The sequence below is a fragment of the Sardina pilchardus genome, chromosome 23 (assembly GCF_963854185.1).
Source record: "Sardina pilchardus chromosome 23, fSarPil1.1, whole genome shotgun sequence".
Taxonomy (NCBI): domain Eukaryota; kingdom Metazoa; phylum Chordata; class Actinopteri; order Clupeiformes; family Clupeidae; genus Sardina; species Sardina pilchardus.
The window spans coordinates 1,621,333-1,643,832 of NC_085016.1; the positions used below are offsets into that span (position 1 = coordinate 1,621,333).

Sequence of the window (22,500 nt, forward strand, 5' to 3'; positions counted from 1 at the left end):
AGCGTGTGAGTTCCTCGTTGGCGAGCCACCCCTTGGCTGGGTGAATGGAGCCGTCATAAATCTGATCAAATGGGTGACATTTCCATTAGAATAAATGGCTTCTCAGTGCAGCGGGCCAAGATTGATGGTTTAAGTTAAATTGTATTAGCTGTGCAGTTTAAATATTTAACACAGCCTTATCATAACTGTTCTTAACACTTAAAGTAATATACAGTGGAGGGATGTCTGTGTACGCATATGAATATATATCTCTGGGGCCATGCCTTGCCCCGGTGACGGATTCTGCGGTGGCTCTAAGGACCTTGAGAGTGAGTCCTGGACCGGCAGGCTTACTGGCCTGTTGAGGGAGTCCTGGACCGGCAGCTCACTGGCCTGTTGAGGGAGTCCTGGACCGGCCGGCTCACTGGTCTGTTGAGGGGAGTTGGACATGTGCCCAGTGAGGCCTCACGCTTCAGCCACACGGCTGAGCAAAGTGTCGTCCACGTCCAAGTGTCGTCCACGCCTGAGCTGCACTGTTGTGGAGCCGCCATGAGGGTTACGAGGGCCTGTGATGGAGGAGGGAGACTTCCACAGAGTGACTGACTGACTGACTGACTGACTGGAAGAATCAGTTAGGAGAGAGAGTGAGTGTTAGTTTGTGTGTGTGTGTGTGTGTGTGTGTGTGTGAGAGAGAGAGAGACAAGAGTGTTCAGTGGCTGCCCTTGGAGCTGGTATTCTCTCCTGAAGGTAAATGTTTATGACAGAATCATCATTAAGGCCCAGAGCTTTAATAGGTCCAATTAAAGGAATGGCTTCATTTCCAGGGAGATGAGAGGACGCCTGTTTATGGCCACGTGAGGGGCTTTGTGAGGAGGAGTGTGTGTGTGTGTGTGTGTGTGTGTCGGGGGTGGGGAGGTGGGGGGGTGTTATTAACCCCCTTCTGTCCAAAGCGCAACTCCAAACTTCCCCCAGAGTCTGTTTACCCAGTTAATGAGGGTTTAACTGCCCCACGCTCCCCAGAGCTGCTGAGGAGCAACAGCCAAACAACTGACTAGCGAAAACAACACCCTCCTGCCCCTCAGGGTAACAACACGTCCTGCCCCTCGGGGTAACAACACAACACCGTCCTGCCCCTCACTTGGGGTAACAACACGTCCTGCCCCTCGGGGTAACAACACCGTCCTGTCCTGCCCCTCGGGGTAACAACACTTTCCTGTCCTGCCCCTCGGGGTAACAACACCGTCCTGCCCCTCGGGGTAACAACACCGTCCTGTCCTGCCCCTCGGGGTAACAACACTTTCCTGTCCTGCCCCTTGGGGTAGCAACACCGTCCTGCCACTCGGGGTAAATAGTGGAGCACAAACCAGACCTTTTTGCCACTCGGGGTAAACAGTAGAGCATCTTCCACAGCAACGCGGCAGCTGGTCCACCCCTCTTCTCTCAGGAGTGTTACCAGTGTGTCCCAAATCCTCTTCTCTCAGGAGTGTGACCAGTGTGTCCCAAATCCTCTTCTCTCAGGAATGGTACCAGTGTGTCCCAAATCCTCTTCTCTCAGGAATGGTACCAGTGTGTCCCAAATCCTCTTCTCTCAGGAGTGTTACCAGTGTGTCCCAAATCCTCTTCTCTCAGGAGTGTGACCAGTGTGTCCCAAATCCTCTTCTCTCAGGAATGGTACCAGTGTGTCCCAAATCCTCTTCTCTCAGGAATGGTACCAGTGTGTCCCAAATCCTCTTCTCTCAGGAGTGTTACCAGTGTGTCCCAAATCCTCTTCTCTCAGGAGTGTGACCAGTGTGTCCCAAATCCTCTTCTCTCAGGAACGTTACCAGTGTGTCCCAAATCCTCTTCTCTCAGGAGTGTGACCAGTGTGTCCCAAATCCTCTTCTCTCAGGAATGGTACCAGTGTGTCCCAAATCCTCTTCTCTCAGGAATGGTACCAGTGTGTCCCAAATCCTCTTCTCTCAGGAGTGTTACCAGTGTGTCCCAAATCCTCTTCTCTCAGGAGTGTGACCAGTGTGTCCCAAATCCTCTTCTCTCAGGAATGGTACCAGTGTGTCCCAAATCCTCTTCTCTCAGGAATGGTACCAGTGTGTCCCAAATCCTCTTCTCTCAGGAATGTGACCAGTGTGTCCCAAATCCTCTTCTCTCAGGAATGTGACCAGTGTGTCCCAAATCCTCTTCTCTCAGGAACGTTACCAGTGTGTCCCAAATCCTCTTCTCTCAGGAATGTGACCAGTGTGTCCCAAATCCTCTTCTCTCAGGAATGTGACCAGTGTGTCCCAAATCCTCTTCTCTCAGGAACGTTACCAGTGTGTCCCAAATCCTCTTCTCTCAGGAACGGTACCAGTGTGTCCCAAATCCTCTTCTCTCAGGAACGTTACCAGTGTGTCCCAAATCCTCTTCTCTCAGGAACGTTACCAGTGTGTCCCAAATCCTCTTCTCTCAGGAACGTTACCAGTGTGTCCCAAATCCTCTTCTCTCAGGAGTGTTACCAGTGTGTCCCAAATCCTCTTCTCTCAGGAGTGTTACCAGTGTGTCCCAAATCCTCTTCTCTCAGGAGTGTTACCAGTGTGTCCCAAATCCTCTTCTCTCAGGAGTGTTACCAGTGTGTCCCAAATCCTCTTCTCTCAGGAATGTTACCAGTGTGTCCCAAATCTAGTGATGCACCGATGTCAAAATTCTGGCCGATACCGATAACCGATGTTAATATTGCCGTTTATGGCCGATACCGATATTTACCGATGTCGATATATAGAAAACACATTTTTAGATAATCAAACAAATCATGAATCCTCAATAAATCCTTTTTTTTTTTTTTACTTTTTTTTTCAGAAATGGAATTTTGCACATAATGTCTATTTTAAATAACTTTATTGAGAATATCTAAGTCATCTAAGTCCAAGTCACATACTCTGTGAACATAATAGGCCTACAACAGTTCAAATTTTTAAAAGTAGGCCTAAATGGTCAAAGCTATAAGCCAGAACGAACTGGAACGTTTACATTTTTTTTTTTTTTTTCCCAAGTTTGTTTATTTTGCTTTTCTTTACAGATACAAAATAAGCAGGCTCGCCTGTGCGCGTACCATCAGGCTACTGACAAGAGAGCATTTCCCTTGTGTGTATTCACACCAAATTGGCCTACGATAACTTAGTGCTGGGCGGTATACCGGTTCACACCGAATACCGGTGTATATTTTCGTAATGATATGAATTTTTAATATACCGCCATACCGGTGTATTTGATTACACTGTGGGCGGAATGCTGCGTCGCGCGTCATTGTTTCAGACGGGACCCTTTTCAGTGTTGCGCTTCTAAACACGCATGGTGAAAGTAAACAGTGGAGCCTGTAGCACAAGACACCTCACGTTTTCCCTTTAATTATGATGCTGAAGGCTTAAGTTTTCCTTGGGTGTTGCACAGAATATCTTAAATTGTCCCCCTAGTTAACGAAAAGCGTTACTGGTCTTAATAACCTACATTGAAAGGGATTTTCCAGTAGGCAAAAAAAAAAGAGATTGTTCACCGCTGTAACTAGCTAGCTGGCTAGTAGGCGAACCCACCGAACACAGGAATACTTTATGATCTTATAATTCATCTTACCTTAATAACATTCGCTGAAATTATCCAAGTAGCAAGTAAAGCATGTTACAGACATGAACTGAACAATACTAGCTGGTTAGTTAGTCATGATCTTGACTGTCATCAGTGCACTGAAACGAACTTTTGTGTTTACATTTTGCTTAGCGAACCGTAACATGATAGGCTAACAAGACATCCACGTGAATTCTGTAAACGTTAGCCTACCACTAACGTTATGTGTAGAGCACACAATAACAACACGGCATGATTCTGATGGGCCTATTTGACAGAGTAGGCATATTAGCGGAGCAGTCTCTTCACTTAGTCACACTTGTTTTATATTTCCTTTTTATATTTACTTGAAAACAGTGTACTTGGGCTTGAACTTGAAGCATAAGTATTTGCACTACTTTTTGTGTAGGTTTGTGCAATTTGCATAGTAAAAGTTCTGTATTTTGACTGCAATTGCCCATTAGAATCATGATGCCTCTTTGTAAACAGCATCATGGCCATGCAACCTGTAATACTACTACTAGTGTGGAATTATTCTACAATATTCACTCATCATGACAGTAAAATAGGCCATCCTAAGTCAATCTACTGCAGTAATTCCTTGGTCAACCCATAGAAAATGTTGCGAACACTTGATTATGCATGGAAAAAAAATACCGTCATATACCGTGAAACCGTCAGAATTTTGAAAAATACCGTGATATACATTTTTGGCCATACCGCCCAGCACTACGATAACTCCCCAACTCTGTATCCCATTAACTACATCAGTAGGCTATTTACATTTTTGTGTGAAGTTAGTGAACACATTATCAATTTAATGCAAAACTATGCACGCGCGCACATTATGTTTGAGCATGAGAGAGAATACCATGCACGCATGCAGGCACGCATGCAGGCTGTTGTTTACTTTTACTCGGCCATCTACAGTAGGCTATTTGGTTATCATGTTAGGCTAATTCACTAACTCAAGACTCGTCATGGATAAAATACGTCTTTTGAAACAACGAAAACAAAGGATGGAAGCACCAAAGCTAGGAGTTATTTCAGTTGGAACAAGGTAGGCAACGAGCTTACGTTTAACAAAACTAAAGGTAACGTTAACGTTAGCCTTTATAGGGCTGTATAAAGTCCTTGTCCTTGTCAGGCAGAAAGCTATGTAGGCTACTTTTGGCTGACCAATGCACGAACCTAAAACCGGAAAGAACGGACAAATATTGTCAACGCAGAACGTTTCCTTGCGGGCGGATAGTGTGCGTGTGTGTGTCGGTATGCAAGCTGAGTCAGTAGCCTATGTAACTAATTTAGAAACGTTGTGGTTGCAATGCAATTTCCCATTGCCAACCAACTAAGTTGCTAACAGTTAGCTAACAGTTAGCGTTAGCAAATAAGGGTTTTAGAAAAGGATTCAGACACTTTGAAGAACGAGACGACATCTCTGCTTCCTCACCAAAGGCACTGACTTGAATTTGACTTTTTACTGCCTCCAGCACTTGCTTCAGTGACGTGTTAATTTATGTGCTTGTGCGAAAACAAACACCCCCGCCCCCACACTCACATAGGCAGTGTCAGTGTCCGCCTGCCCTACGCACACGTCAAATACACAGGAATAAATATCGGCCTGTTCACATCGGCCCTATTCTGACATCGGACCGATACCGATGTGTTAAAAAATGACCCTATCGGCCGATAACATATCGGCGGCCGATATATCGTGCATCACTACCCAAATCCTCTTCTCTCAGTAATGTGACCAGTGTGTCCCAAATCCTCTTCTCTCAGGAATGTTACCAGTGTGTCCCAAATCCTCTTCTCTCAGGAATGTTACCAGTGTGTCCCAAATCCTCTTCTCTCAGGAATGTTACCAATGTGTCCCAAATCCACGGTCAGGCAGTGTGCTGTATACTTACCTCTACACGTGAATACGAACGTGTTCCATTATGTAAAGATGCAGTTAAAGTTTGAGTTGAATGATATACGGTAGACACTTTGATCCGAAGCAACATGGACTCGCAACAGCACATTCGGGAATCAATCAATGGTGATTAGGGATGTAACGATACACTCAACTCACGACTCGATATGGATCACGATTTTTTGTTCACGATACGATTTTATCACGATTTTTCTTTTTGATATTGATGCTGTTTGAAGAGGTTGCTCCAAAGAAAATCAAATTGCACCACTCCCTCTCCTTCCAAAGTATTACGTCCTACACCTCTCTCCTCTTAAAATAAATGGCAGGCCCTACTCTGCCCTGCAAAGCAAAAAGGCAGTAACTATGCAGAGTGCAAACTGAAAAAAAAAAAACATTTTAAAGTTGTTGCTTAGCCTTATGGTTGTAGTTAATGTAGCAGTTATTGGAGGTTTCTTTTTTTTTTTACTTTACATTAGCTTATTTTTGGTACTTATCAATCTTCATAACAACTTTAATGTCATGAAAATTATAATAACTAATTTGACCAAAAATGCAGTTACTGCCTTTCTGCTTTGTAGGGCAGTACTGTTATATGCTACATCATTATAGTTGTTCAAGTGCACACACTAAATGGAGAGCTAGGATTAAAATTCAGACTGTGCCTTTAAATAGGCAACTTTTTCCATCTATCAGCACAATGCTACAGTAAGCCATTTCCACTAAAAAAAATCAGCTCAATATTATGTGCAAGACTGATGTTTACCAAGCATGCAAACGTGTTAATCTCTTAGCACTATCGTCATACGTTTTCTCATAGTGAGATGGCTATCCCGACATATGTTCTGATGTACATGGGGCGCACGGAGGTGAACGGCGGGACAAACGCGAAATGACAAGGTGTTAACTAAACAATTGAGTAGACCTAAGGTCGACAGGCTTTGTGGTTAAAACGATGAAAACCAGTAGGTTAGTCTGTCACAGCTAACTTCGTTCAAGCACAGTAGCTTAGACTAGTTTACACGCGCAGAAATTAAAAGTCAATATCAGCATCACAAGATTGCTGTCATTATCGGAAAATCCAGACACGTCAAACTGGACGCGAATGCGTGGCAAAAACAAAACAACTTCATAAATGATGTCTTTTTCAAACCTTGAAAACACCACATTAAAATCCAAGCATTTTCAAGGATTTCAAGCACCCATACGAACCCTGACACACACACTCTAGTTCAAAGTTGTTGCCTACCGTCGTCTTCCCTCGTTCTGTGCCCCGTACCTAGTGACATAAGTCACGTGACTCATCGCGATTCATTTTTTCTATCAACCGGTGCGAATCGTCACGCATTTGTATCGATTTTTATTCGTGTCACGATGCATCGTTACATCCCTAATGGTGATGGTATGCTTGTATCCTCTTCTTACGATGCATAACTTATCACTGTAGATATACCATTAATGTCTTTATTCATGTTTCCGTCTTACACTCTGGGGGATACGTGTGCACATGCCATCATCTTATCTCCAGCTCAATCAATAGTAAAATGCATACGAATGCCCTATGGCGTAGGCATTGAGTGAAGCTATTGAAATTTGATGATATTATCTCCTAGAAACCTCCTCTGTTAGGTTCTGTCACTGAAATGAATGGGCCTCAGATGACAGTGTTGGAGTGTGTGCTGGCTGCAGTACTCTGCCTGTGACAGGGCCGTAGACATTGATGGGTAGTCGCACCAAATGACTCCATAGGCTCTGACTGGGCCGTAGACATTGATGGGTAGTCGCCCCATATGACTCCATAGGCTCTGGGGCTTGGCATTTGAGCTGGGAGCCGTATTAATGGAGCAGGGAGACAGTGATGGGCTGGTGCTAATGGAGGAATGATTGGAGCTCCCTCCTGGTGTAGAGCGGAGCGGCATCCTGTTTGCTATCGCAAGCTAGCAGATAAAGGGAAAATTAGAATGGGGTCCCTATACTGTACATTAAAATGGGGACCATATACATTAAAATGGGGTCCCTATACTTTAGAATGGGGTCCCTATACATTAAAATGGGCCCTATACATTAGAATGGGACTCATATACATGAAATGGGTCCATATACATTACAATGGGATACCTATAGATTAAAATGGGATCCTTATACATTAGTATAGGGTCCCTATACATTGCAAGATAATGATTTCAGTCTTATTACAGGTGATTGGAATGTAAGTTGTTTGATAACAACTTACATTCCTTTGATAACATCTTCTCTCATGTGAAGAGATGTGATGGAAGCATGGTGATTGATTGTTGCCATGGCATTTGTGTGAAGATAGGATACGATAGAGGACTTGTCCATATTGCATTTGTGTGAAGATAGGAATGTTTGGAATTGTGGAAGATCCACATCATGTTGGAAAAGATTCAGAAGGGATCTTAAACAGCGCCGTGTTGTTTAAAGCCGTGTCTGATGACGTTGTCGCTGTGCTTGGCTTGCAGTGGCTCAGAAGGTCGTGGCAACACGCAAGAAACAGCAGCTGTCCATCGGGCCCTGCAAGTCCCTCCCCAACTCCCCCAGCCACTCCTCCGTCTGCTCACAGCCCGTGTCTGCCGTGCACATCAACCAGGTGAGCCCCACACACACACACACACACACACACACACACACACACACACTCCTGCAAGTCCCTCCCCAACTCCCCCAGCCACTCCTCCGTCTGCTCACAGCCCGTGTCCGCCGTGCACATCAACCAGGTGAGCCCCACACACACACACACACACACACACTCCTGCAAGTCCCTCCCCAACTCCCCTAGCCACTCCTCCGTCTGCTCACAGCCCGTGTCTGCCGTGCACATCAACCAGGTGAGATCCACACACACACACACACGTACGGGATATATTATTAACACACATCCACATACAGGATATAGCATTAACGCACATCAACCAGGTGAGATCCACACACACACACACACACACACACACGTACGGGATATATTGTTAACACACATCAACATACAGGATATAGCATTAACGCACATCAACCAGGTGAGATCCACACACACACACGTACGGGATATATTATTAACACACATCAACATACAGGATATATATCACTAATGCATATTAACGCACGGGATATATCACTAATGCACAACAACATAAAGGATATATCAATAACACACAGGAGATATCACTAATGCATATTATTTTTTTGAATGTTGTGACTCAAAAATGGGGCCATGTGTGTTGCGTTCTTGCTTGGTTTGCTAAATGGGTTTTTCGTGGTGTGTGTGTGTGTGTGTGTGTGTGTGTGTGTGTGTGTGTGTGTGTGTGTGTGTGTGTGTGTGTGTGTGTGTGTGTGTGTGTGTGTGTAGACGAGTAACGGCGGCGGCAGTCTGAGCGACTACTCGTCGTCCGTGCCCTCCACCCCCAGCACCAGCCAGAAGGAGCTGCGCATCGACGTGCCCACGAGCGCCAACACACCCACGCCCGTCCGCAAGCAGTCCAAACGCCGCTCCAACCTCTTCACCGTGAGTACACACACACACACACACCCACACCCGTCCGCAAGCAGTCCAAACGCCGCTCCAACCTCTTCACCGTGAGTACACACACACACACACACCCACACCCGTCCGCAAGCAGTCCAAACGCCGCTCCAACCTCTTCACCGTGAGTACACACACACACACACACACACACACACACACTCCCGTCCGCAAGCAGTCCAAGCGCCGCTCCAACCTCTTCACCGTGAGTACACACACACACACACACACACACACACACACACACACACCCACTCCCGTCCGCAAGCAGTCCAAGCGCCGCTCCAACCTCTTCACCGTGAGTACACACACACACACACACACACACACACACACACACACACACACACCCACGCCCGTCCGCAAGCAGTCCAAGCGCCGCTCCAACCTCTTCACCGTGAGTACACACACACACACACACACCCACACACACACACACACACACACACACCCACACACACACACCCACGCCCGTCCGCAAGCAGTCCAAACGCCGCTCCAACCTGTTCACCGTGAGTACACACACACACACACACACACACACACACACACACACACACACACACACACACACACACACACACACACCACGCCCGTCCGCAAGCAGTCCAAGCGCCGCTCCAACCTCTTCACCGTGAGTACACACACACACACACACACACACTCACACACACACACACACCCACGCCCGTCCGTTAGCAGTCCAAGCGCCGCTCCAACCTCTTCACCGTGAGTACACACACACACACACACACACACACACACACACACACACACACACACCCGCAAGCAGACTGATGTTGCTGACAGCAGAATACGGAGGTGGTGATTTACTGAAGCTGGGGTAGTCTGTATTATCTGTAATGATGTCATCATATGAGTGTCTTAAGTGTGGATTAATTGATCAGAAACATCTGAATTGAGGGTTTTTTTGAAGAGCACGTCAGGATTGGGATTGGAAATGGGGTGGGATTGGGATTGGGAATGGGGTTGATTTGGGAATGGTGTTGGATTGGGAATGGGGTTGGGATTGGGAATGGTGTTGGATTGGGAATGGGGTTGGGATTGGGAATGGGGTTGGGATTGGGAATGGGGCTGGGGTTGGGATTGGGAATGGGGTTGGATTGGGAATGGGCTTGGGATTGGGATTGGGATTGGGAATGGGGTTGATTTGGGAATGGTGTTGGATTGGGAATGGGGTTGGGATTGGGAATGGGGTTGGATTGGGAATGGGGTTGGGATTGCCAGCTGTCATGTTCACTGTGGGCTGTTGAGTGGGAGGGGAGCCACCTCTCAACCACTTCCGCATCTTAATAGTGTGTCTGCTGAGAGTTCTAATGCATGTGTTGGAGAGAGAGACGCAGTGACAGACAGCCCCCTAAAGAGAGTGTGTGTGTGTGTGTGTGTGTTTGTCCTCTCCACAGTCTCGGAAGGGGAGTGAGCCGGATAAGGAGAAGAAAGGCCTTGAGAACCGGGCGGACAGCATCGGGAGCGGACGCGCGATCCCAATTAAACAGGTACGTACACTCAATCACACACACACACACACACACACACACACACACACACACTCACACACATCTGCGAGCGCCGTCCCAATTAAACAGGCCTGCGTTTGCTCTCTCACTCATCCGTGGCAGCAGGAGACGAGTAGGGGGTCCTGCACAGCACAGGCAGTGGGCACACACACACACACACACACACACACACACACACACACTGTTGCTGGAGGTGGGGGCGGTGGCGCTCTGATCAGGCCCCCAACAGGAAGACACGGGGCCCCTGCTTGATGCCTTCTCACACACACACACACACACACACACACACACACACACACACAGGGCCCTGCTTGATGCCTTCTCCTTGATTAACAGCGAAAGCACACACTTGACATCAATCAGCTCCCGTGTGTGGAGTGGAGATCATTAGGATAAGGAGTGGGAAGGGATTAATCCTCTCCCTGCCTCGCCCCACACTCACACACACACTCACACACACACACACACACAGAGAGAGAAAGAGAGCCAGCTCCCCAACCTTCTGTTTCTGTCCTCTCGGAGAGGAAGAGAAGGTAAGGAGTGCCTAATGATGTACAGTTGGCTGGCTAGCATATGGGGCCCACCACACACACACACACACACACACACACCCTCCTCTCACACAGACCCACCCCATACTGAGGGGACCTGCTCTTTGATTGGGCACGGGTCGACACTCGAAGGTAGAGGGCAGAGAGAGAGATCTGGCCACAAAGCTCCCCTCCTAGCCACACACACACACACACACACACACACACACACACACACACACACACACACACACAGCACCTCTTAATTTGTGGAGAGCCGCAGAGCGTCAGCGAGCAGCAGAGGGCATTGGGGGGAGTGCAGCATCTCCAGTGTGTGTTTTCAACTCCAGTGTAAGAATCAGGCAATTAGCGCTGCTAATCACGCCATCTCATGGCTGTGTGTGTGTGTGTTTGTGTGTGTGTGTGTGTGTGTGTGTGTGTGTGCTGTAATCATGGCATCTCATGGCTGTGTGTGTGTGTGTGCGTCTGTGCGTGCTCTAATCACGGCATCTCATGGCTGTGTGTGTGTGTGTGCGGCCTTGTTTGTAATTTCCTAATGAACAAATTGCATCCCTGATTAGGGCCGCCTTCAGATGAGATCTGTGTTTATTAGCACGCCGCGCCAGAGCAGGGAGTCAGCAGCACGTGTGTGTGTGTGTGTGTGTGTGTGTGTGTGTGTGTGTGTGTGTGTGTGTGTCGGGGGGAGGGAGAGAGCTGTGCGCTGTAGTCTTTAGAATGCGCTGAGCGTGGGTGGTCCCCACTAGGGTTGCAGTGAGGCATACTGGATCATTTGTCTTTGTGTGTGTGTGCGTGTGTGTGTGTGTGTGTGTGTGTGTGAAGTCTCGGTGTGGGCCGCTTTCCAAAGGACTTCCTGCTGGATGGAGCAAGCGTCTCCATGGTGTCCGCCTCCTCCTGCTCCTCACTCACATCAGAGGACCACCACACACACACACACACACACTCACACACACAGCCATCAGAGGACCACGAGACTTCAAGACGGGCTTGTTATCACGGTGGCTTTGCTTGGGCAACCTTCGGCCCTCTTTTTGGGCAATTACGCTGACGCTCAGCATCTGGCCGTCTCCTGCGTGACCTTTAACCTCTGCAGTGCGGCAGCTACGAGAGCGTCTCAAGAGCCCCTCAGCAACAGCCTCCGCTCAGCTCAGGGAGACGCACGCAGACGCACGGAGACTTGGGGCTTTATGGGCGCTGCTCAGGCACCATCTCTTACACACCAGTCGTCTTACTGTTGTGTTGGACTTGAGTTGAGCAGCAATGATTATTTATATACACACACACACACACACACACGCATACATACATACACACGCACAGACACACACACACACACACACGCACAGAACAGTGCGACAGCAGCAGGCTCCTTGCTGTTGTAGCTGATTTGCATAAAGCTTGTTAAGTCGGTGGCGGTTAATGAAGTACAAACGAGGCTGGCCTCAGCGACGTGTCCTGCCCCCGTGGCAGATGGGAGGTCAGCCCACCACTTGACAGATGTGTGTGTGTGTGCCCTCGTGTGTGTGTGCCTGCGTGTGTGTGTCTGAGGAGTCTCAGGGAGCAGGCACTCAGCATGGTGGGAGGAGGAGGGCATTTTGTAAAGAGTGCAATTAGAGCTAGCGGCGCGCTAATGAGGGTACGCTACCCAGTGTGGTGCACAGATCACAGGCATGGGGCCAGGAGCCCGGTGTGTGTGTGTCTGTGTGTGTGTGTGTCTGTGTCTGTGTGTGTGTGCACATGAGCCTGCGTTGTCTGCGTGTTTGTCATGTTTGAAAGATGCCTGACTAAACATTTATCTTGAAACCGAGGGCTTTTTTTTCTCTATCTTAGTAGGTTGTCGTCTTAGTTAGGTGATGAGTTAAAGGAAACAACAGTTCATCTATTGAAGGGTTTGCTGCATTAGCTGAGCACAAAATAAGTGATTATTTAATAAATAGTGCCTATTTAATGACCAGACAAGGCAAGCCAAGTCATTTACTACTGTTAAAATGTGAATTTTCATCACAAAGACAAGTTAAGGGATTTTTTCAGGAGTCTTATGAAGTGTAAGAAGTTTGAAATGATTTGCTCTCAGCTGAGCTCTGTAACGCTAATGTTGTACTGTATAGTTCTCCAGAACTGAAGGACTGTCACGCTAACGCTGTATAGTTCTCCAGAACTGAAGGACTCTCACGCTAATGTTGTACAGTTCTCCAGAACTGAAGGACTGTCACGCTAACGTTGTATAGTTCTCCACAACTAAGAGCCACATTACCGGCTCGAACGTGCCTCAACCTCAGCTACCCAAGACCCATCTGTCCCATGGTCTTTTAGCTAATCAATTTGATAGTGTTTTGAAAGACTTTGTTGGCGAGCTATTCCTCACCTCATTGTAGTAGACCGTTTGTTACATCATGTTGCATAATTTGATTACTCTGAAAATTCCAAAGATATTTTCAGTAGAGTAACAGTCACCTTCATGTTTGTGTGGTATGTACAATCAGTGCAGTATGTGACTTTGAACCGTTAATGTGCAATGTCAACAAGCGCCTTCTTTATTAGAAAGCATCACTGATCTGGGGATACCGGGCAGAGGCCGTCGGAGGTCTTTTAGTCTCGTCTAATTGGAGTCACTCCGAGCGTAACTTCTCCGTGATTACGGGGCGGTGTTGCTTTAGCGGATACGGAGCTGGATTGACACGCAGTAGCCTGAAAAGTGGCGTGTCGTCGTGTATTCACCATGACGCGTTGTGCCCTTGAGTGAGGCACTTAACCCCACCAGGAGTCTGATGTCAGTTGCTTTGGAGAAAAGCGACAGCCGCGCAGATCAAGACAAATCGAGATTAGCGCTTCCACCAAAGGTGCGTCATCAGGAAGTGTCCTCTTAACGCGTCCGCCGTATTCTCGTCCATCCCCCATTAGCGCAACACTCTGAGAGATCTGGCTGATTTGAACTGGAATTCAAATAATCAAATGAATAGGCGAATAATTAACTTGTGACCCAGAGCTAGTCCCCCGTGCTCAGATTGGGGAGAATTAAACGGGAATTATCCGACCAGAGACGACGGCGGCGGCGGCAGCAAAGCCATGAGATCAGTGCTAATGGCTCTGCAGTGTTGCTGCGCTGTAATTGGCCGGCGAGTTAAAAGGCGAGCGAGTGTCTCCGCACCACACAAAGCCAGCGCCTGTCGCCGCCACTCACCTCACCGAGAGGAAGCAGAACGCACTGCGCTCACAGGCACGGCCACAGCCTTAATTGATTTGATCGTTCCCTGTGGTCCTTCCTCCTGCGAACATGCTCGCATCTCTCCCTGTCAGACTCTCTCTGTGTGTGTGTGTGTGTGTGTGTGTGTGTGTGTGTGTGTGTGTGTGTCTCCCCATTTCCACGCCTGCCTCTCATGATCTGTACTAGACTGCTGGCTGTGGCAATCCACTCCCTAATTAGACTCTGTGTGTGTGTGTGTGTGTGTGTGTGTGTGTGTGTGTGTGTGTGCGCGTGTTAAATGGGAGTCTCTAAGTATGTGGATTTCTGTTCGTCTTGCGGATCTACGTGATTTTTTTCCCTCTTTAAGAGCCTCCGTTTTCTACTGAGCTGAATCTGATGAACATCTGTTAATATCCAAGCTGTTCTCTCACACACACATGAACACACAGGAAGCTCACGCCGTAGCAGAACGCAAATCACTGATTCTTCTGCAGCGAATCGGCTGTTTCCTTTTTTTCTGTCTTTCTTTTTTTCCGGGGCACTGTGTGCAACAGCGAGTGTAAATCACTCTGGCAGATGTCTGAGTGGGTTTGAGTGAGTGGGGCTGTGGCGAAGCCTGCCATTCCACACACACACACACACACACACACACACACACACACACACACACACACACACACATTAACAGCATTCCTGGAAGCTCTGCTCATAATTGTTGGGAGATTACTCACACAAAGGTGAAGCGGAGGATTTGTGCCCAATTGATTACGTTTAACGCAACACTCGATCTCTGGCCCCTCGGCACAAAGCTGAAGCGGAGGGGGTGTGTGTGTGCGCACGTGCGTGTGTGCGCGTGTGTGTGCGTGTGTGTGTTGTGTTTGCCCGCGTCTGTGTGTGTTTGTGCGTGTAACGCAGCGCTCTCCAGAGGCTCACACAGCCTGCTTAGAGGTTTATATACGCGTTTGTAATACGCTGGTGATCGATCGCACGCTGCTCTGCTATACACAGAGACCTCCAAACAGTGCTGTTGGTACTGTTGTACGTGTTGCTGTTAATGTGTGTGTGTGTGTGTGTGTGTGTGTGTATGTGTGTGTGTCCCTCCTCCCAGCCGTGGTTTATTTGCCCGCTGATCTCATTATGGCTGGTTATTATTGCGCTGCCTTCCCCAGTCAAGGTTGCACTCTATCAGTGCGTTGTGTGTGTGTGTGTGTGTTGTGCATGCTGTCTGCACCGGAGCCTTTGTGAGCAGCTTCATTAAGAAGCGCCGCTCGTTAGAGCTCCCGCCATCTTAACGGGCACAGCGCTGCGCACCGACAGGCTCAACTCGCCTCGGCTGCGGAGGTCAAGAGGTCAGAGATGACCTCTCCACGCACGACGCTCTGAGTGCCAGGCCAGCCTCTTGGTACACAATCTCACACGCTCACACACACACACACACACACACACACACACACACACACACACACACACACACACACACACACACAATCACACACACACACAATCACACACACACACATGCACACACACACACCCTCCTCAGGTCTGCCACGGGTGTGTGTGTGTGCTGCGCGCTCACACAGGTCATGACCACAGAAGTGTCTGCCGAGCACCATAAGCATGAACATGAGCAGCAGCAACACGGTGTCTTATTGTTCATGTCCTGTTTCCATTCCCCACATGGCACCAAGGGCGGCATGGCACAACTGGATGCATCTTGACCTCGCTTATGTGTGTTTATGCTAGTAATTAATGATGTACTCTTGAGTCTTACGTGTGTGTGTGTGTGTGTGTGTATTAACAAGTATGTACTGTTGAGTCGTGGACTGTTTCTTGTAGTGTGTCTGGAGCAGTCTGAGTAGATTGGTGAGGGGGGGTGTGTGTGGGGGGGGGGGGGCAGAGTCAGAGGTTAAAGCGGCTAACCGCAGCTCGGAGTCTGGCCAGCTTTGTTTACTAAAGCTGCTTTGTTAGCGGAGTCTGGTCCTCCACAACACACACATCTGCTTGTGCTGCTAATTAGCGGGTAATTGAGGCTCGGAGTGGCTTGCTTGTTGCCCTGTCATCTGCCAGGCTGAGGTATTTTGACACCAGCATTTTAACGGATTAATTTGTTAATGTGGCAGAGCGCAGCACGACAGGGTTTGGAGTGTGTGTGGAAGCACCAGTAGGGGTGTAGCCAGCGGAGGGGAATAGCACGGCAGAAATGAACTTTAAGGTAAAGACTCCTTCAGCCGCATAAACACACACATTTGTGTTTCTGAGGCATTTCCGGAGGCACAGAAAACAACACTGAGCTAATCGTAACGTTTACGTCGTAAAGACGACATTTTGGAGAGCATTGCGCTCAAGTCCGACTAATTTCCATTTGAAATGATCTGCATCATTTTTGAAAGTGTCCGGAAATAGGAACAGATTGAAAGGCTCTCTACTCCAGATGTAAATATAGATATACATATAAATATGTAAAAACAGATCTTTCTCACTGTTTTCACATGTTTGTTTTACAACACCATTCAGTGTATGCATGTTAGTAACAACACCCCCCCCCCCCCCCCCCCCCCTTTTTTTTTTGCTTTGAGAGACGTGGCTGGTTGTTCACTTCTGACAAAGTTTACCCCCCTCCCCCACCCCACCCCCCCATTCTGCGTGGCGTGTCTTAAGGGTGGAGGGGGTGCGCTTGGCGCTTTGTGCAGAGTTAAATTGGATGGTTAATTTGGGTGTTATTTACCCTGTAATTCATTAGTTTCAGCCTGCCATTGGCAGCGTCCAGGCTGTAATTTCACGCTTCGCAATAAAAGATGTCTCATAATCTGCTTCATTTAGCAGCGAAAGAATTTAATGAAATTAACTGCAGTCCTAATTAAGACGGTGAATATTAAAGACCTGCTATCAAGTCTTTAACGAGGGTGACATGATCCGCCTTCCGCGGGATTGGGAAAATATCATTTCCCTGGGAAAGGTTGTCACTGCTCCGAGCCATTTTGGCCATGATGGCTTTTCTGTCATGCACACTAACCTCTGGAAATGAGTTTTTTTCCCCTCTCTCTCTCTTCACCTTCTTTATTCTCTCTCTCTTCACCTTCTTTATTCTTTATTTTGCGTCTGTAAAATAATTGAAAAGACACATGCACACACACACACACACATACACACACGCACGCACGCACACAGACTCATACACACATACACGCACGCACACAGACACACAGACACACATACACAGACACATAAAAACACACACACACACACACACGCTAATCAGGGCTCGGTGTTCTTGTGGTGTGCTATGGTGCTGGTCCCACGGGTGGTTCTTAAAGACGCTGTCATTCAGCGCTGGTGCTGATATCAGACTCCCCATGACCTTGGAGCTTTATGGCCCAAGGTCGCATTAGGAACATGGAGATATCACACACACTTAACTGGACTGCTGTGATTGCTGCTTTTAACACCATCCATTCTCACAGACATGCTAGTGAAATGTTATTAAAACACTGGATTTGAACTCGAGGTCATAAACATACAGTGCATTAATACAATGATCTCATTTAAATTGGAGAGGAAAATCCACCTAACTGCCAGTTTTGTGCTAAACCTCACGCCAGTGCTCTTCTGTGGGATTGGGCTCATGTTGGTCGCATGTTTCTGTGACTGCTCGCGCTCGACAGACGATAGAAGCGCACCTTTTGTAGTGTTGTGCTGATGTTGTTTGTCTGTTCCTGTGACTTCGTGCACATTAGACGCTCACCTTTGTTAGGGTTGGGCTCATGTTGGTTGTGTGTTTCTGTGGCGGTCCGTGCTCGCTAGGCGCTCGGCGCTCAGCTCTGGTAGTGAGCCGAGGAGGCGAGAGCTGCAGCCAATAGCTGGAGTGCTGAGGGTGTGGAGTGTAATGACGGCTCCGAATAGATGTAGCGTTTGGATAATTGAGTTTGTAATTAATTACCCAGAGCTCTTTTTAGATAAATCAATGGTGCAGAGCCCTGTCCTGTTCCACACACACACACACACACACACACACACGCCGTGTGTTTCATTTTATCTCTGCGGCTCAGTTCTCCCGGGCCCCCTCTCCACGTCCATATTAAGGCCCCACAGGGCCTGCAGAGCAGCACAGTGCTCTTCCTTTAGCTCCACAAAGCCTCCAGGAGCACTCTGATGCTGCGCACACGTGTTTGTGTGTGTGTGTGTGTGTGTGTGTGTGTGTGTGTGTGTGTGTGTGTGTGTGTGTGTTGAATTGGATAGCGCTGTGGCATTGTTCGGGGGGGGGGGGGGGGGTATTTGCCCTGGTCTCCGTGGGATGATGAATGTGCTGGTCATCGCCCCACACTGCCAGATCAGATGGCCACAGCGATAGAGGACATTCACCTCTCACACCGTGTCAATCTCACGGCCTCCTCTGTCCTCCCACACACGCACACACACACGCACGCACACACACTCATTCTTTCTCTCTTGCTCCTTGCTCTTTCGCACATACACACATACAGTACACACATACACACTCTCTCTGTCTCTCTCTTTTTCTCTCTTTCTCTCTCTTTTCTTTCACACACACACACACACACACACACACACACAGGACAGGAAGTGCTTTCTTGTGTAAAGGGTTTTCCGATGACATTGTTAATTTATCCCCCAGCCTGAGTGGAGTGCTGGAACAAAGGCGTCTGTTTCAGGCCTGCCGCGGCGCGGTCCTGTCAGGCCGCTGGACAGTCCGAGATTAGGCCTGTCCCCTCTCCTCATCCCTCCTGCGCCGGACCCGTGATTTATTGCTGCACTCGGGGGAAGCCCTTTGTGTGCCCTTTGTCACAGTTATCGAGAGAAGGGGACTGAGAGAGAGTGATAGAGAGATAGAGTGATGGAGAGAGAGAGAGTGATTAAGTGATAGAGAGAGAGAGAGAGTGATGGAGTGATAAGCGGACTAGATTGGTCTGTTTTAATAGATTAGTGGTGGCAGTTTGGGGAGGGTTGTTATTGTTGTTCTTGTGCTGTTGATTTGTTTTGTTCCGTCGCGTCGCCCCCTCCACTGGACAGCCAGGTCACACACACACACACACACACACACCACGTCTAGAGTGGACTGCAGGGTCCTCGTGTCGTGTGGGCACACATTTTAATACCTTTTATTTGTGTTCACATTTTACAATAAATTTCATTGAACACAAACAATTTTAGACACCATCATTGCAAACCCAGTAGCCGATGCCTCTGGTCTCAGTTCATGGGTACATAAAACAACGCCTTCTCCATATGTGGCGACTGCCAATTATCACAGGAAAGGAGCAGAATTTTGCTAGAGCCTTTGCTCTTGGCTTAGAGAGACCAGCAATCTGCAAACCCCTGACTACTAGTCTGTGGACATTACCTAGGCTTCCAAATATACACACCAACAGCTTACATTTGTACCCAAGCTGTACAACAATGTCTCTGAGTGGCTGATACTTTAAAAGCTTGGTATGGTAGGCATCCTCTAGACTGTAGTCAAATGCACAGCCCACTTCAAGAATGGTTACTTCTCTGCTGTCCTCATCAACAACAACAATATCTGGCTTTTTTGCAGCAACATTTGAAAACACATTATTTCCACTATTACAGAGTTTGAACATGCAAGGTGAGACACATACATTCTTGTAGATTTTTGTAAGCGGTGAAGCACATGGAATTATGTGTTTGGCTATTAAGTCAACAATTCTGTCGTGTCTGGCAATGTACATTCCCTTATACACATAACAGCCATTCAGGATATGAGACAGGGATTCAATAATTAGCTGGTTATCATGGTGCAAACAGTGGGAAGGAAATGTGTTAGGGTGCCAAAAGTGAAAGATTATGTTTAGTTGGAAGAACTTGTAGTCTGGCTTTGGCTGCAAAAGTCAGTATGTCTACAACAGCAGTTGTCTTCAAAACAGCAGAGTTTTTTAGTATTGAGTACGCACACACACGCGCGCACACACACACCCCACGTCTGGAGTGGACTGCGGGGTCCTCGTGTCGTGTGGACACACACACACACACACCACTTGTACCATAGAGGTGGACTGCGCCCCTTTTTTCAGTTTCTTTGGCAGTTTAGGGCCACTTTGTGACGTCTACCTTGAGAAATATATTTCATTGTGTAAACATTGCACATATTGACAGCATGAAACGCTGAGGTCAGCACTTGAGTGGGTGTAGCCACCTCCTTAAGAGTGAGTGAGTGAGTGTGTGTGCGCACGAGTGTGTGTGTGTGTATGCCTGTGTGTATGCGTGCGTGTGTGTCTGAGTGTGTGTGTATGCATGCGTGCGTGTATGAATGTGTGTATGCGTGTGTGTGTGAGCGTGTGTGTGGTGAGTGTGTGCAGAAGTGTGTGTGTGTGTGTGTGTGTGTGCAGGATGTATTTATCTCCTCCATTTCCCCCGGATGGGGAGACCTTGTGAGCTGTCAGTGGCGGCGTGTGGTGTGTGTGAGTGTGTGTGTAGCGTGTGTGTGTGTGTGTGTGTGTGTGGCGTGGCGTGTGTGTGGCGTGGTGTGGCGCTGGCCTGGAACTTAAGTAATGAAAGATAACAGCCATCAGAGGGTCGACGTGCCGTTCAATTAGCCTCTCCCACAGACTGATGGCTTGTCACGCGGCCGATGGATGCGTTAAATGAATAAAGCGGCGGGGGAGTGGGGGGGGGGGGGGGGGGGGGGGGGGGGGCAGGAGCGAGCGGTGTTCCGGTGGAGATATATGGGCCGGGGACGCAGCAGGCCTGCTGGGCACGAACAGTAGCAGGAGCAGGAGCAGGCCTACCCTCACTCTCATTAGTGCATCAATCACCTGCACACACACACGCACGCACACCACACACACTCCTCGCGCTCACACACACTTTTACTATACACGCTCACACACGACACACACGCACACACACAAGTGCCCACCGTCACAAATAATTATTGCCATTTCTACTCAACTCAGGTATGTGATGGTGAAGTCCTGAAATGAACAGAGAACTTTCTATGCGTGCAGAAATATTATATCGCACCGTATCTAAGAGCAGCCTGTTTACATTACTGAGCACAGCATTAGCTGTACACACAAGCATACACACACACACACACACACACACACACACAGCTGAACACAGCCGTACTTGTAATGGTGTACAGTTTGAATTAGGATTTGATCAAATCCTAAGTTTCTGTTTATTGTGATGCTACAATCTGATTGTTACTTGAATGTCGTTCTTTTATATTCATATAAAATAGCATTAACAACAACATAACGACAGCAAAAGAGGAAGAAGGCATCTTGCTGTGACAGCAATTAGTTTTGTTTCCCTTTTAGTCTCAAAAAATGAATCATACTTTGAATAAACTTGATTTGAATAAATAAAAAAAGAAAAATCCCATTATCCTGTTTATAGGCTACACACAAGACCATGTCCATCATCGTTTCCCTGATCAGTGGCTCTGTTTGTGTTGCTCTGGTCTGAGTGTTTATCTGGCATCAGGAGGGTCCTCAGAAGCCATTTGCAGGCTCTCACAACCACAACAAAACGTTCTGCGTGTTCTAGTCTGTTCCGTGAGGTGGGCTCACGGAGCACCGGGATGCTTTTAGAGCCTCGGAACGCCTGTGGTGATGTCATTGTGTTATGACATGACGGTAATGACTGCTATAATTTGACCTATTTGTTCTTCATTTTACTGGCTGATTTTAAAGATTCGGTCGGCTCTTTATCCGGCCTAATTACTGTGCATTCAGCGTTCGGCTTGACAGAGTGGAACAGTCACGGTGGGGGGGGGGGGGGGGAGAGAGTGTTCTGATCTTCTCTTCCTCTCCCCCCACTTCTTTTCTCCTCTCTCCCACCCCCCCCAACCCCCCCGTGTTGCGTGTGTCATGGCCGCCCCCTCCTCCCTGGGCTGGACACTATTAATATCCCCTCCTGTCCCTGTCTCTGCGTTAATGTTTAACAAGTCCAGTGAGGTGACACATGCAGTGGCTCGGCCCTAATTGCTAATCAGCGGACAGTTTTATTCCCTTCTTGCCTAATGAATTTGGCTGGAATGAGGTGTGGGCGGCCCGAGATGGCCAGTCAGCTGCGGCTGATGTGTGGACGAGACGAGAGCAGAGGAGAGCGGAGCGGAGAGGGCTAATGGCTAAACGGCTAATGGCTAACGAACACAGCTGCTGACCAGCGAGTGAGCTTGCTTGAAGGAGCGAGCGGTTTTTATATTTCCGTGGATTTCA

The 22,500-nt window shown here is 48.1% G+C and overlaps 1 protein-coding gene across 2 annotated transcripts in view; it reads left to right on the forward strand.

Annotated features, from left to right (window-relative positions):
• agap1 (ArfGAP with GTPase domain, ankyrin repeat and PH domain 1) overlaps window positions 1-22,500 on the forward strand; it is a 172,808-nt gene that overhangs the window by 94,606 nt on the left and 55,702 nt on the right. For both annotated transcript variants that reach the window (XM_062527842.1, XM_062527843.1), the window contains 3 exons: window positions 7,969-8,096; window positions 8,850-9,005; window positions 10,448-10,540. In XM_062527842.1, the coding sequence (XP_062383826.1) occupies window positions 7,969-8,096; window positions 8,850-9,005; window positions 10,448-10,540 (377 nt within the window). The remainder of the gene's footprint in view (window positions 1-7,968; window positions 8,097-8,849; window positions 9,006-10,447; window positions 10,541-22,500) is intronic.